We start from the raw sequence: 17,305 nt of genomic DNA on the forward strand, positions 1-17,305 counted from the left end.
CTTCAATAATAAACCCTAGCATACAATAACTTTTTTACTTTATATATTTAAAATTTTTTTACTTGACTCCTGACACAGGGTCTTGCTCTGTCCTTCAGGCTGGAGTACAGTGGCTTGATCATGGCTCACTGCAGCCTTGAACTCCCAGGCTCAAGTGATCCTCCCACCTCAGCCTCCTGGATAGCTGGGACCACAGGCAAGTGCTACCATGCCTAACTAATTTTTTTTTATTATTTTTTGCAGGGACGCAGTTTCACCACATTTTCCTGGCTGGTCTCAAACTCCTGGGCTTAAGCGATCTGCCCATCTCGGCCTCCCAAAGTGCTAGGACCACAAGCGTGAGCCACTATGCCCGGCCTTTTACTTGACTCTTTTGTAGTAACGTTTCGCTAACAACACAAACATTTTACAGCTGCACAAAAGTACTTTCTTTATATCCTATTCTATAACCTTTTTTTACTATTAAACAAAAATTTTTTTTTTACTTCTTAAACTTTTTTTAAAAAAACGAAGACACACACACATTAGCCTAGGCCTACATGGGGTCAGCATCATCAAGATGTCACCAGGCAAGAGTAATTTTTCAGCTTCATTATAGTCTTATTGGACCACCATCATACATGGGGTACGTCATTATGTGGCGCATAACTGTACTTAAAAGATAATTGTTTTTCCTCTTAAGTTTAGAAATAGGTAAATCAAGTGTTTCACTTCTTAGCTGAGTAAACAAGTCTTACTGTTATAATAGTCTAGTAAAAATAAAACACTTGCAAACCTCTTCTAGTGCATACAAACTTCCTATTTCATTAGAGTTAGTATAAAAAGTAGTCTTGTCAACCATGAAGTCAAACAATGACCTAACAGAAGCCTACAAAAATGTAACGATATTAAAACTTCAATAATTATTTTATAAAGTATATCTTTACATGATATACTATCTTGCCTATTAATAAAAATGATTCACAACTCCTTGAGGAAAAATCCCCTTTCTTCAGGTTAAGAAGTCTTTGATTCCATATGCATTTAACAAGCAATTAAAAGTTAGCTAGAGCTAACTTTATAAAAGTAATTTCACCCAACATATCTCATTTCTTGAAGATGTTATAATTACAATTAGTATCATCCATAGGAGGATTATTTGCAAAAAAAGAAATATTTTAAAAGGAAATGTTTAATATAAATGCTAGTAACTAGATGTAATGGAAAAACAATAACTTAAGAATCAGATCAAACTGGGTTCAAATCTAGGCTTTGTAACCCTAGCCAAATAATTGCCCAGATATTTGGTTTCCTTATCTTTTTACTTCTAACCAAAATAAAGTGACTCACCTCTTGTTAGTTTCTTTCAACAAATGTTTAGAATAGTTCTTTAAAAATTCATGGGGTGAAAAAAATTTATAGTTTCTTCCTTAAAACACTGAAGAGATGGAAAGGGGAAGAAATAACAAATAAATATGGTATTCAGATTTTCAATATAAATTAGCAGTGCATCCTACAAAATAAATATAATGATTCTTGATGTTATTAAACTGCACTTATAATCCACCATAATCCTGTTGTTTTAACAGGGAACTATAACATACTAAGGTGCCTTGATAGTTCTTAGGCAGTCACTAGAGTGCATCACTGGCTTTCATATTCTTATCAAAGGAGTTTAAGCACTACAAAGCAGGAGTAGGCAAACTACAGTCCATGGGCCAAATCCAGCCAACATCCTATTTTTGTAAATAAAGTTTTACTGGAACACAAATAGGTTCATAATTTACATATCATCTACAGTGGCTTTCATGATACAAGGCAGAGTTGGGTAATTGTAGTACATGGCCCACAATTATTTACTGTCTGGCCCTGTAGAGAAGGTTTCCTAACCGCTGCTCTAAAGCACTGCTACCAAAGGTTTGGTTTGCATACCTGGATTGGTTGTTCCTGATTGGAGATAAGGAGATTGAAAGAGAATGTAAATCAGCTATGGTACCAAATACAATTCTTAATTCAGCTATTTTTTTTTCATTGCCAGACTTTCTCAATGAAGCACTTACAGTCCAGTATAGGTTCCTTTTCTCATAGTATATAGGTACAAACAGTTCATTGACCTGCTACTTTGAATACCACTACTCAAAAGGTATATGGGGGCTGATGTAGCAAAGCTCCAAAGGGATTATGGTGTCATAATGTGATAATGTGGCAACAGACTGAATGACACTCACAAGTGGTCCTTATAGAGACAGGCGTTTTTCCTAACCCTGCTCTTCTAAGGTTTATATTATTCCAAAAATCTTCCATGATACAGAATTACATTTTAACAAGGTGAAGGATGAGAGCTAATGGCTCCCTCTCTCCCTATCTTTTCTTGGGAGCAGGAAAGATAAAAATATTAGCTCTCCTCCTCAAAATACTCAAAATAATTCATAATATATTTTGCCTATTTACCCTCTTTAAATTGTTGGGCAGATAGAAAAGTATAATATTAAATTCTATTTCTCTTGAAGTAAAAGAATTTATAAAGCAAATCTATTCTCATAAATATTAGCAATATTGTCCCCTGTACTTTAAGTCCTAATTTAAAATAATGTATCAGCAGTTAAAGAATGTAGAATGGAATCCTCACCACTAACACTGATATTAAATTTCTTGAACAAGTATATAATTTCTAAAGGCACCAAAGGTAATCTGAATCAAGCAGTGATTGGAAAAATAGAATTATTCGGGGGCAGATTTTTATTGCAAATATTTACTCAAAAACTACTATATACAGCAGAGTTTTAATCGCCATTTAAAACATTGAACATTCAGTGAAACAAAATTTAAGAATCCAAAGCACATTTTAAGAAGTAAAAATGAAGCATTTTAAATAAAAGTTTATTAGTATTTCAAAGCAAACTACTGTTCTTCATATTATTCATTTCTATATCTATTATATTCTAGATGATAAAAAAAAACTGAAAAATCAATTTAGCAGCCATCTTATAGATAAATTAGGCTAAATTTCCAAAACCAATTCTTTTACATCACTGTTTTAGGTCCCATTTGAAGTTTTTATTTTACAATTACAGAAAAGTCACTTAAACATGGCTGAATACATGCCAGGACATGTTTTCAGTTTACTGCTTTACAATATCTACATTATACCATACTTTGGTTTGGCTTCCAGACCATTTTTATGGGCCTATTTCTAAGGAAGATCATTAAAACAATATTAAAAGCATAATAGCTACAGGAGTTTCAACAATGGGTTTCTACTTTACATTAATACAACTAATACATCAAAGAATTTCTACACAGCTTACACACTGACAAAAAGCACAAATATAAATTTATATCTTAATAATTCCACTTTCACTGAAAGTTTAATTAAGGTAAGCTTACAGCCTGGCAGGCTAACACTTGTATGGAGGTACAAAGATTCAAATATTCTGTTTACATGCGTCTGACTGGAATGTTATATTAAATCCAAAATTAAGTTTATGTTCATCCAAATTCTCATTAGATCAATTTAGTACTCTAAGCATGCTCCATTTACCAGCATCATCCTCACAAATAAAGCCTTCGTTAACAATGCCAATCAGCCATTGTTTTAAATCAATTACTCCCCAAAAGTACGTGGTTTCCAAATCCCTTCCTCTCAGTTAACTGAAAAGGATATACAGGTAATAAAGATTTTTAGCTTAGGATTGATGGAAGTTTGAAAGGCTTTATAAATATTACTAATATCATCAATTCATGTCAGCAACCAAACCCCATTTCCTTGAAAACCATTAAATGAGACCTTTACACTGCAAATTTAATTATCATTAAAATCCTGTTCGTGTTTTTAAAAACTTTTTGGGAATCCCTACTAATCATGCTATTATTGGTGAATTGATTTGTTTGATAACATAGGTTGAACATACAGGTAAAGTGTATGTGTGACCTCCCTTACATATTTCCATTTCTGAACCTACAACAGCACCACTGAGCTCACCTGATAGCACTGTTCCAAATGCCCTTATCGTTGGTACACCGAAACTTAAAATGACTAATTTCAACTTCTTTCTTTTTCATCTTCCAGGTCTACTGTTGCCTCTGTTGTGCTAGGGTTATTTCCTCCAGGAATGTCATCTGTTTGATCAGACACTACTTCATCAGTCTTGGCTGAAGGATCACCACTACCTTTCTGAAGAATCTCTGTGGCTTCATACTCAAGTACCTCGGATGGAGTCAGAGGTTCCAAATGAATACTGCCTTGCTCGCTAACATCAGAACTAACAGATTCAGGTTCATGTCTTTTTCTCAAAAACTGATCAATGCTTACATTATCTGATGCTAATCGCAAATCCTTAATATTCTTTGAAGAAAATCTGGCTTCACTGGAGTTGTGATCTTTAATCTGATCAGATAAGATTATGTTTTCTGAACTTTGGCACATCTTCAACTCCATTTCCGGACAAACGTGTTGTATTTGTTTTTTCTTTTCCACTTTATCTGCACCAATATTTGAATCACAACTGACGATGTTTTTTGAGCCAGTTTCCTGGTCTGCAAGACAGGTTTCATTTTCCTTATCTGAAACTGTTATGCTTTCTTCACTTTTTGTTGTTGATGAGCCTTCAAATGAATTTGCATTACATCCATTTTTTTCTTTTGAAGAAGCAGCTTTATCTTGTTTACTGAAAAATAAATTCATTTATTATGTATTTCTTCATAAAGCAATGTTTTTGAACACTATCAAAATAAAGACGTGTTCTAAAAAATAAAAAGTCAAGGTACATTTGCCCACCAAAAAGGAAAACAGTCCAAGTTCCCAATCCTCGCTATGGCAGTAAAATTTAGGAGGAGGCCATTTTCTTAGGCAAGATTCTGAGAAACTCTGGAATCACATACTAAAAGATATCTATCAACTAGTTTTAGTCCTGGCTGTCATTATTTTCATCTGTTCATATCGCTTGCCTGTTTCTAGTTTAAATTTAAGTATTTTTATTAACTTGTAAAAGTACCTAAAATAAAAATATATATTTGGAAAAAAATCTATATTTTTTTATGATTTTTTTTTTTTTTTGAGACAGGGTCTTGCTCTGTCACCCAGACAGGAACACAGTGGTGCAAATATCTCACTGCAGCTTTGACCTCCTGGGCTCAAGTGATCCTCCCACCTCAGCCTCCCAAGTAGCTAGGAATATAGGTGCACACCACCAAGCCCAGCTATTTTTTTTATATTTCATAGAGACAAGGTTTTGCCATGTTGCCCAGGCTGGTCTCCTGGGCTCAAGCAATCCTCTTGCCTTGGCTCCCAAAGGGCTGGGATTACAGGTGTGAGCCACCATGCCCAGTCTCCTTTATGATTTAAATAGCTTCTTATGTTTAGAATGTCTTTCCATACATAAAATCAGATAAGCATTCAAACATATTTTTCTAATTTTTAATAACCCAATTTAAAAAAAATAAACACATGCCTGAAAAAGTATATGTAAATATATAACATACATACACATCTAAGTGTGTGTGCATGTTTGTACACATATATATATGTGTGCTTCTGTGTGTTTATTCTGGCCCTGAAGTGTTAACAGAAACTATCTAGTGAATCACAAAATATGAGAAACAAGATTTCTAAGAAGATCATCAGTCCATTATCTAGATCTAAGGATGTTTATTTTATGAAAATAAATTTAATGATTACATATACCTTATTTCTTACATTTAATCTGACATTTAGACGTATTCCCAATGAATTGCACAAATATCCTAGCAACATTTCCAAAAGGTAATTTATTATTTACTAAATTACTATTTATATAAGGCTATTTCTCTGCTATTTGTTTTGTTCTACTGATTTGTCTTTAGACTATTCCTAAACCAGTAGCACCCAGTTTTAACAATTATTGATTAACAATATACTTTAGAACTAAACAAATCACCTACAATCTACAACTCTTCCCCATAAATTTCATACTTTTAAAATGTAAAAGATATTTATCAAGGATGCTCATTAAAACAATGTTTAAAATAGTGAATATAAAAAATCTAATATCTTTTTATCTTTTTTTTTTGGGGGGGGGGACAGTCTCACTGTGACGCCCAGGGTGGGGTGCAGTGGCATGATCTCGGCTCATTGCAACCTCTGCCTCCCGGGTTCAGGTGATTCTCCTGCCTCAGCCTCCCGAATAGCTGGGATTACAGGCACGTGCCACCAAGCCCGGCTAATTTTTATATTTTTAGTAGAGACGGGGTTTCACCATGTTGGTCAGGCTGGTCTTGAACTCCTGACCTCGTGATCCACCCACCTCGGCCTCCCAAAGTGCTGGGATTACAGGCATGAGCCACAGCGCCCAGCCAAAAACCTAGTATGTTATCCAACAAGAAAGGAATGATTAAATACATTATGGTATTAATAGTGAGAAAAATATAAATCTTTTTTTAAGTTTGTCAGTTTCCAAAACAAATCCCATGTTTATTAAATTCATAATTTAATTTGTAAAATAGTCTATCATGTAGTTAATATATTATTTTTTATCATGGAAAATTTTGCTTTTCTTCTTCTGGATCCTGGCCATTTCTCTCTATATATATAGATATAGATATTTTTAAGGCTAGTCAAGTGAATCAGTGGGAATGGAGTAGGAACAAAGAACTCTGCAACTGGCTGTGATCAATTATTTGTATCATTTTTGTTACATTATGATTGAGTGAGTCTGTCCACTATATTTTGTAATCATATGTTAGTGGTAGATTAGAAAGATTCTGATTTTTACACCAGGCTACTTTAATCAATACTCTCATTAATTTCAATCACTTAACTCATTTTTTGGATCTTAACTGGTCAATTACATATGGAAAAAATTATTTTTTTCCTCATTTCAAATTTGTATAATTCTTAGTTTTGTTCAGATCATAATGGACTAACTACAATTTGCGGAAAATGTTAAATAATACAGAGATGACTAGTCCACATTTTCTAACTCCTTAGTTGATTTTTTGTTCACATTCCCCCAAGAACTTACAAAAAATTCAAGGTGAAGAAAGGGCGAGATAACTTTACTATTGAAGTATAAGAAACACCTTCATAGGAACTTAATCCATAACTTGCTTTTAGGGACAAAAGATTAATCTCAACAGACTAACAGGCAACCTACAGTAAAATATATAGCATACAGATATAAATGGGTCAAATTACTTAAAAGACAAAATAAAATTACCCTTCTTTGGAATAAAGTTCTAATTGGAATGTTCAGATTCTCTTCTGCTAAAAGACTGTGAAACATCTTGTGTTCTTTAACATTCTACCAAAGTATGAAAATTTTAAAAGCCAAACCCTGAGTTTTGAAACTATTGTGATCCTACCATATAAGTAGTCTTATAGCTTTTTGAAAATACTTTAAAAAAATCTTAAGATTACCTATTTGCAACAACTGTTCCTGTCCAGTAACATGCAGCATCTTGTAAATGTTTTCATTTAATAGGGGCAAAGAAAATCTGCCAACATTTTACTTGCTAGTAAGTAGTTTCTCAAAAATTTAACAACATAAAATATACTCTATATGTTTAAAAGATTTAAAAACAAAGGATATAGAGAATATTTTTCTTGGATTAAAGTTTTTAAGTTTTATTTTAATTAAGAGCCATTACAGAAAATAGCACTATATACAAACATTTAAATAGTCCTTTGCCAGTTAACTGTGAAATAATGCAGCTCAAGTGTTATTTTGTATACTTGAATTTTATGAAATTCAGTTTTTCCTTATATTTACCTTTCAGAATTTGATGTTTCTGTTTCTCTTTCAGCCATGTTAGGTCTTGCAATTTCCTGAAATAATTAATAATACTTTTCTTTTACATTCACAGTTAATCTTAAAACTATTTTTATTATACTAAACTTTCTGGATAAAAGAAACAAGTGTGCAACTTAATATAACAAAGAAATAGAAAAATAATTTATTAAATATAAAATATAATCAGAATACTCCATAATTATATGCAGGTTTTGAAAATGTTTTTAAACTTATAAAAGTTTCAGTGTACCAAAAGTTTCTGATTCAAGGTAAAAAAGCAGTTACCCACTCATGTCAATATCTGCTTTTCGTAACCTCTATTTCAAATGTGGATCATAATTACAATTACTTAAATAGAAAACTAGTAAAACACAACTTGAATTTGAATAACAAGATGCATCCATAGTATTTTATATAAATATATTAAGCACAGATATTTAGATAAAACATTTCTGAATTTATGATTTCATATTGAGTCATGGTAACCCTTCCACTGTCAAACCAAAAACATGAAACAGTACACAAAGTAAGAAACATTCTACTTATTTCAAATGTTTTACAGGGAAGAAAGAAAAGTGTAAAACCTCAGTAAGCCATAGGCCAACCTAACAGCTTGTAACAATTACCAGCTATGGAGTACATATGATGCATGAAGCAGTATATTAAGAACTTTACATGCACTATCTCATTTAATCTACATATTAGATTTTATAAACACTATTTTAATATATGAGAAATAAGACTTGAGTGGGAACCCAAGGCAATACCACAATAAGTAGTAAAGATTCAAATCTATATCTACCTCTTAACCACTATGGTAGATCGACTCAAGCCTGTAAAATTGATAATGGTGTATTAATCACACACACTTATCTACTCACCGTCTCAAAACCCTGCTAAAACAAGGGCAAAGAAATAAAATATTTTTACTCATAAAGATGAAGAAAACACCAAAGTATACTAATTGCTAAACAGATTTCACCAAATGTTTAGAAATAGGAAAGTCATTGGAAGAGTGGTTACTGATTTAGCAGTATGGAGGAAGTTACAATGAATGTCTGCAGTGGAGGAGTGCAAGGAAAAGAGATCAATTTGCCCAGAGAACCAAAAACACCTGGTATTTGCAGGTGGTCAGTCTACTATTTAGTACATAAAAAGTAAAAACAAAGCACTGCTGGGAAATCTAAATGCTCCTTCCCCGCAACTTACACAAGAGGCACCTATCCCTTCCCTTACCAAAGAGGCTAAAACTTAACTTCCTTCCTTCCTATTTTTTTTTTTTTTTTTTGACAGAGTCTAGCTCTGTCACCTAGGATGGAGTGCAGTGGTATGATCTCAGCTCACTACAACCTCCACCTCTCAGGTTCAAGCGATTCTCCTGTCTCAGCCCCCTGAGTAGCTGGGATTACAGGTACCCACCACCATGCCCGGCTAATTTTTGTATTTTTAGTAGAGACGGGGTTTCACCATGTTAGCCAGGCTGGTCTCAGACTCCTGACCTCAGGTGATCCACCCACCTCGGCCTCCCAAAGTGCTGGGATTACAGGCATGTTCCACCATGACCAACTAATTTTTTTTATTTTTAGTAGAGATGGGGTTTCACTATGTTTGTCAGTCTGGTTGTGAATTCCTGACCTCAAATGATCCACCCACCTCGGCCTCCCAAAGTGCTAGGATTACAGGAGTGAGCCACTGTGCCCAGCCTAAAAGTTAACTTTCTGAAGTGGAGATAGTCTAGACTTATGAACACCAGGAAAAGTAAAAGGCAGGCATGAGATACTGAGAAAACAAAGTTTTAGTAAAAGTCCACGTACTTAACAATCCTTCTCCCTGCCTGGCTTCCAGAATGCCAACAGCCAGAGAACTCACTCCCCAACCTAGCACCCTCAGCTAGAAGCTAGATTTCTCTCTGGAGAAAATGATCAACCCCAAAGAAAAAATTTTCCAGAATGAATTTTTTTTTTTTTTTAAGAGACAAGATCTCACTCTGTCACCAAGGCTGGAATGTAGTGGCATGATCATAGCTCAACTGCAACCTCAAACTCCTGAGCTCAAGCAATCCTCTCACCTCAGTCTCCTGAGTAGCTAGGACTACACAGTATGTGCTCAACATGACTGGCTAGTTAAAAACATTTTTTTTTTTTTGTAGAGACGAAGTCTCCAGTGTTGCCCAGGCTGGTCTCAAACTCCCAGCCTCAAGGGATCCTCCTGCATTAGCTTCCCAAAGTGTTGGGATTACAGGCATGAGCCACCACACCTGGCCTCTCCATAATGATGTTGAGACCATCCTCCTCAACAAAGAATCAGTCAGTTCAGCACCTAATTTTCCCACACTGAAGTCTACGCAATTTTCATGCAGATTGTGCACACAGTACAGTGCACAAATCCAGAGGGCACACATTGTAATTCATACCATCCGTTCCCAAAGTATGACATATGGACACCTGGGGAATCCAAGCCACTTTCAGGAGGCATCTGAAGTCACAACTCTTGGCATAAAAACAGAAGTGTGTAAAAATGGTGGCAAATTAATATAAATCAAGGCAGTAGCACCAAACCCAACCTGTACTAGTAGTCACTGTATTCTTCACCACCATACACATTGTATTCTTCACACCACACCGAGACAAATTAAAAAAAAAACTTTATTAAATCTCAATCTTTGAGCTCATATCTTTTTAATATTTTGTGTGACAAAATGCAAAGAAAGTATGCATAAGTCACAACCATTGCCTACTGAAAATATTTGGGTCTGTGATTGAGTTGTGAGTTGTACTTAACCACATTTTTTTCATAGAACAGGATCATTTTTATTTTAAAGAATGACTGTCAAACTATGAATATCTAGACTAGAGTTTCAGTAGACTTTTTCTTTTTGAAAAATTAACAAAGTGAGCCTGTCATATCAAGGAAAACAACTGACAGTATTCGTTTCCAGTAATAAAATCAAGCAAAAACTCCTACCCACCACTGATTAGATTAATGCTAATATTTACTGTGAGTGCTTGATATTATATAATGAAATATTTCAACATTTGGAAGATCCAGGGCACTTAAGGGGCCAATAAGTTCCAAATGACCAATGCATGATATTACAAAATTAGGCATGGATAAAAGATCCATTCAAAATATAAAACAGACAAACAGATTTTGATGTAACAAAGCAAAAAAAGTCAGTGATACGGAGCTAGATTCCACAGTGCAACAAGCAAGAAAACTTCCACTTTTGGTGCAGTATCAAAGGAGAATAATCACAATTATTGGAAAAGATTATTGAAGTACTGGGTGAGGCTGGGTATTCTTCATACATTTCAACCAAAAGAATGTATCACAACAGATTGGATTCAGAAACATGAGAATCCAATTTTTTTCTACTAAGCTTGACATTAAAGAAATATGCAAAAGTGTAAAATCAAGCCATTCTTTCTCACTAAATTTCTGTTGCTTTGGAAAATAGTTATTTTTCAGAAAAAAAATGTGATTTATGTTAACATATATTTATTATTTTTATTTTTGACAATAGTTTTTAAATATCATTATTTCAATTTCTAATATGGTAAACATTAGTAATTTTTGAGACTACAAAGGATATATTTAAATAGTATCCGCAGGAGTTCTGCAGTGTTCAACCTGAATGGCTATGCAAGACAGCCCTGTCTCCATTCAAACACATACGGTTTTCAATGATTATTTTAGCCTCATTCTTTAATTATGTATGGGCGGGTAAGGATCACCACATAACAAAAGACATACCTTAACATGAAAAATACCAAAATAAACAAAAAGGAATAAAGAAAGGGGCTTGGAGACATCAGATACATTGCTGGGAACAAAAGAAAAAAGCATATATACAATATTTAATATCTCCAAAGAGGTATATGTTATTATATCCATTAAACAGTAACAAAAACTGTAAAAAAGAGAATTAAAGAACAAATAAAAAGTTACAGAGCTCTTCAAAATTACAAATATGGCAACTAAAATAAGTAATTAAGTTTAGAAAATTATTTAAAAAGATTGAAACAAAAAAACAAAAAGATGAAAGGCCAGAAAGAAAATAACATACAATTAAATGAGCTAAAAAAAAAAAGGAGTTGATGCAGGAGGCTCAATGTCAGAACAATGTCAGAACAACAGGAGTTTCTTAAAAAAAGGAGAACACAGAAAATAAAAGTGAGCATTTACCACAGAAATGAAACAAGAAAACTTCTCCCAAACAGAAATCTCCAAACTCCAAAGGTTTGTCAGATGCCTAATGCAATGAATGAAAAAAGGATGGGTGAACATATCATGCGATTTCAAAACACCAGTGACAGAGATAATCACTAAAGTTTCCAAAAAGAAAAAAAGTAACCTAAATACCAAGAAACTGGAGCAAGACATGCATTAGACTTAATACAAATACTGGATATAAGAAGATAGTAAAAACAACATTTTAAAAACTGCATGGGAATTATTTTTATGTACTTCAGCCAAACTATCATTCGTATAAATATATTTTTAGATATGCAAAAACTGAAAAAAGATGCACACCTTCTGAGGAAGCTAGTAGAGGACACAATTCATCAAAATGATGAGTAAGCCAAGAAATGAGGAATAATTCATGGTTCAGCAAACAGGACATCCAATACAAGAGAGTGGCAAAGGATAATCTTGACATAACAAAACTAAGCACAGGCTTAGGGAGCAACTAGTTTAAGTTGAGGCGGGGAGTCTGGGAGGAGATCTTCAGACCCCTTCACTCCCCAACGATTTTTTTTTATGTGTGTGAACACTGGAAAAACTATTTCCAAATATTTGAGAGAGAAATTGCAACATTAGAAAAAAATACAGCATTAGGTGCACAGAAAACTAAACAAACGAGTAAAAAAGATACATATTTTTAACTCCAGAAAAATAACATAAGGTACAGAAAAGGAAAAGAAATCATGGGGTACTTTCTGGCTCAGCATAACAGTCTCAAAAATTTTGATGTAACTATTCTGTAATCAGTGCTATACCAAGCCATATTGAAGCCTGAGGCAAAAGAAAAAATGAATGCCCCTATAAGTTTTGCTTTGTGTGTGGTGTGTTTTTGTTTTGTTTTTTGTTTTTAGCAACAGGGTCTCACTTTGTTTCCCAGGCTGGTCTCTAACTCCTAGACTTAAGCAATCCTCCCAGCTCTGTCTCCAAAGTGATGGGATTACAGGTGTGTGCCATTGTGCCCAGCCTGTTTCTGTGTATTTAAAAAATTTTTTTTCTAGAATGTTAGTCAGAAAAATATTGAAAAATTTAAAAGTAGGAGAATTAAACTCACATTAGCTTAAACTTAAAGATTTTATTTATGCCAAAAACAGTATTATTTTATTCTCCTGGCTAATGGAAGCAAATGCATCAACAGTACATTTTCAAATCTAATTCTTTTCTTATTTTGTTTTCAAATGAGCAAACTGTCATGTACAATTTCTCTTGAACAAGTGACAATCATAAAAAAATGTTATATTAACTTCAGTTTACAGTAAGCTTCATTTGCAGGATTCCACTGTGGCTGGAATTGTTTAAAATTTTTGAATACCATTTCCAAATCTGTTTAAGACTGCACTAAGCAAAATATGTTAAGAAGGTTTAGAAGACCCAAACACAAACTTGATTGTATGTTATTGATATCAAATGCTGCTTTAAACTATTTCATATAGAATTTCTATAGAATTTAAATCATCAGAATATTTAAGTGCAAACTTAGTGGCTCATCTTTGTAAATCAGATGTATTTATACAAAACAATTTTTCTCCAGTTTAGAAATTCAAAATCTGAAAACATTTCACTGAATTTTTTATATCTCAATACAAAATATGAAATTAGGGCATTTATAATCTTAATTTCTATTTAATAAGCACTGCCCTCATAATTATCAATACTCTTCACCCAGTGACTCATGCATTTCTCATTTGTTTACTTTTTTCATTTATTTTAAAATTTGAGAAGAATATGCATATCTCTTGCTCAAGTTTTATGTTCATCAAATACACTTTCAAAATTACCTTCAATTGTTGTAAGCAAAGGGATAGGCCTTTTATTAAGTGTGTAGCTTTATATATAGTCATGTTTACTGACTGTAAAGCTTTAGCTTCTTCCACTTGGCTCAAAATATCCATACAGATAATCTGCATAACACTTTGTAATCTATTCGTACCAATATGCTTTCAATTTCAGCATAATGTATTTTGTCACTTGATATTATATCTTTTAATATTCGATAATCATCTTTGTGTGCAAAGTGTCTCAACTGCATTTATCTTGATGTCCATAAGGTAACTATATGTGATTTTAATGTCGTTTTTAGACCAGACAAGAATATCCCGTTTGCTCACTGAATTCCCCTACCCCTAAACTATGTATCCTTTGTACAATACTAAAAAAGTTGATCATATTTAAACTCACAGAATGCAGCATTTTCTTCTGTTAAATTATGATGAGTTAAACAAGGAACAAATTTGGCATAATTATTTTAGGGGCAAACAGTGTGGCTTGTATACCCCTGTATAAACCGGCAACATTTGCTCCATTATATCCCTGGCCAGAATTTTTAATGTAAATGCGATAAACAGAAATGAAGACTACATAAAGAAATGAAGAGTATAGGAAATGGTAAAAATAAAGGTAAATATAAAGCTAATTTTAAAGTTTTTAATTGCCCTAAAAAAACTGTCTAAAGTAAAAACTGTAATACTGCATTCTGTGTATTTACAACATGTTTAAAATTAAAATATATAATAAGAATAGAAAAAGCACACAAATTGTCAATATCATGAATGAGAGGGGATATCACTGCAGATTCCAAAGATTACAAAGGCAATAAGGGATACTATAAGCAACTTTCTCAATATACATAAGATTCGAGTTCAACATATTAGGTGAAACGAACCCATTCCTCAAAAGAACTACAAACTACCAAAACTCCCTCAAGAAGAAATAGATTAAAAAATTAAAAAACCTGCATCTGTTAAAGAAATTTGTAGTTAAAAAACTTTTAAACAAAAGAAAACTTTCTATGGTACAAAAGAAAGCTGCTTGGAAGAAGGCTGATACTTCTGCCTGGATTTCACTTATATTATGCGCCATTCAAGACAAAGTATTCAAAAGATAAATGCCAAATCTACCTCACTTCATTACACTCAAAAAGAGGCAAACAATCATTAAGTAATATCAACATAAATTGACATCAAGAAAGCAAGTAGTTGAGCAAAACTATTTCTACACTCATCTATTAGACTGTCCGGTAAATAACATTTATATGATAATTCTGAGTTCTGCATTCAGAGTACTTGTTTACAACATATTTAAGATACATCCAAAATATTTCTATTTTAAAAATTAGTTTAACCTTTTGACAGTTAAAATATCCCAGAAAATTAAACCTGGAAAGATTAATTTTTCCAGTGTGCCAAATGATTGAGGTTTTACTGATTTGGGGATTTTTAATTCATAAATTTATCTCCATTACTCACTAGTTGAACTAAATAACAGGCAAGTGAAATATAAGATGTCTTTGTCAAAACAAGAATACCTTAAACTTTTACTTAGGGCTAGATATTTTTATATGTAATGAAAAATTTTAAATCTCGATTTTTTTTCTTCCTCACAACATCCCAAATATTGTTGATGTATGCATGCTGAAATTGAAAAAAAATTTTATATCATACCAATAATACTTTCGAATGTATAAACCTTTAAGGTATAAAGTAAAACAAACTTTACCTTAGACACAGGTTCTTGTTCCTTTGTGGGAGCTTCTTTTTTTAATCTTGAAAACAAGATAAGTATTGAATATTTTATTTTATATGTACGATGGTAAAATATCAAACAGTTCTTTCTCTGCCAGCCTAAAATAATTAAAATGTAGATCGAAACTAATGTACATTTTATACTTTAATAGTAAATTGACCTCTGTAAATGTTTTAAGGTAAAAGTTAAACATATGAGACTAAATAGTAGATTTGATAAATGTGCTAAATCAATAAAGACATTTATTTCCTTGTTCTCTAAAAACAAGGACACTTAAGAAATGTTCTCTTTGCTAAGTACAATTTAAAATAAAAGACATACACATTAGTAAAACAGTTTCAAAACAAGAATTACTCTTTAAAAATTAAAAGCAGGTTATATGCTTACATAAGTAATATGCATCAGTATTTACGATTACAGGACTTAAGTGAAAAAAGATAAATATTTTATCTATTGTGAAATTCAACATGATAATGACATTTAAATACATATTATAGTTAACTTACTCTGGAGGCAGTAAAATCACAGAAGTAATTAGAATTTTGAGGAATATATTCTCTTTAAAACCTCCATAAGCACTGCTCAAATATTAAAACTTGATTTCTAAAAATATTAATTATAACTTATTAAAACATTAACAAAGGTATATGCCATCCAGAAAATCTTGTAAAATAATCAATTTAATCTAAGAACTAGCTTATCCAAAGGATCTTTGTTTTAGAAGCTGCAGAAATGACTAAATATTATTTGTGATATTATATATTAAACTCAATTTTAATCTGTGTAAGTAGGGTACCTACCTGATCTGAAATGTCATTAATCAAGAGTTAAGTGATACATAATTTTATGAAGGCCTAATAGCTATACCTAAGGAATAACATATTTAACATAAGCAGCAACTATATTATCTTAAATTTCATTGACAAAAAAAAAGATATCTAATAGGATAGAAACGTCAACCATCCTAAAAGCTACTCTCATGGCTAATCAATGAAACAGAGTTGGCAAAACCCTCCTTCTTCATCCATCCTTTGAGGGCATATTTGAAAAATTAGGGCTATAAATGTTTATACTTTGTTAAACATTAATAATTAACTGTATGAAATTACTTATCTGTATTTTAGCTATTAGGCAAAACTGCTACTTAATATAGATTATGTCCTTTGTAAAACCACTATATTGGCAGTGCACTACAATAATTTACAACCAACTTGTTAAGCCAATTAAAATGAATAAAACTTGCAGAAAAAATTGACAAAAGACACAAATGTCTATCATTTTGGGGGTTAAAGATTTTGTAATTGTCTCAAGTATTTAATTGTGCACAATACTTATAAAGATGAGATCACATCAAGTATACAGTATAACTTCACTGCTTTAATGCAGTATAAAGGAAAATAAGTTTTAAGAATAAAATTAGTTATGAAGTACTAAGAAAACATGAAACATTAGTCTAAAAAAGCAAAAAGCATGAAAAAGCAAATTAATGAAGTTTTGAAATAAATGTGTATATTACAACTCATTTTTATTTCTAAGCATTTAGTCATTTTAAATTCAGTTTGAAAAACAAATTGGTCACAGAACAATTTAAATATTTCATGAAAGATTTTTCTCCCTCAACTTATCGTAGTAAATGTTATCAAAGTAAGACCTTTTATATTCTTATAAAAGAAATATTACCATGCTAATCATTTTAGCATATGCCTATTATAATAAATTAATTGTATGCAGCTATTAAAATGAGCCCCGTTAAGTATGTTCATTATTGCTGGCATTTCAACAGAGGAAACACAGCC

At 32.4% G+C, this 17,305-nt stretch overlaps 1 protein-coding gene and 1 long non-coding RNA gene across 14 annotated transcripts in view; both read right to left on the reverse strand.

Moving 5' to 3' along the window:
- The window catches only part of LOC117976031 (uncharacterized), a 158,322-nt gene extending 156,610 nt beyond the window's left edge, over positions 1-1,712 (reverse strand). The window contains exon 1 of the long non-coding RNA XR_010109925.1: positions 1,330-1,712. This is a non-coding gene — a long non-coding RNA (uncharacterized LOC117976031). The remainder of the gene's footprint in view (positions 1-1,329) is intronic.
- A 988-nt stretch (positions 1,713-2,700) lies between these two features.
- The window catches only part of ZNF280D (zinc finger protein 280D), a 197,011-nt gene continuing 182,406 nt past the window's right edge, over positions 2,701-17,305 (reverse strand). For 12 of the 13 annotated variants that reach the window (XM_063596668.1, XM_063596672.1, XM_034938820.3 and 9 more), the window contains 3 exons: positions 15,483-15,528; positions 7,725-7,780; positions 2,701-4,646 (listed from right to left, as the gene is read on the reverse strand). In XM_063596668.1, the coding sequence (XP_063452738.1) occupies positions 4,022-4,646; positions 7,725-7,780; positions 15,483-15,528 (727 nt within the window). In that variant the 3' untranslated portion in view covers positions 2,701-4,021. Of the gene's footprint in view, positions 4,647-7,724; positions 7,781-15,482; positions 15,529-17,305 lie in introns of those variants that run through there. The other variant, XM_063596674.1, reaches the window with a different exon arrangement.

The sequence above is a fragment of the Pan paniscus genome, chromosome 16 (genome assembly GCF_029289425.2).
Source record: "Pan paniscus chromosome 16, NHGRI_mPanPan1-v2.0_pri, whole genome shotgun sequence".
Classification (NCBI taxonomy): domain Eukaryota; kingdom Metazoa; phylum Chordata; class Mammalia; order Primates; family Hominidae; genus Pan; species Pan paniscus.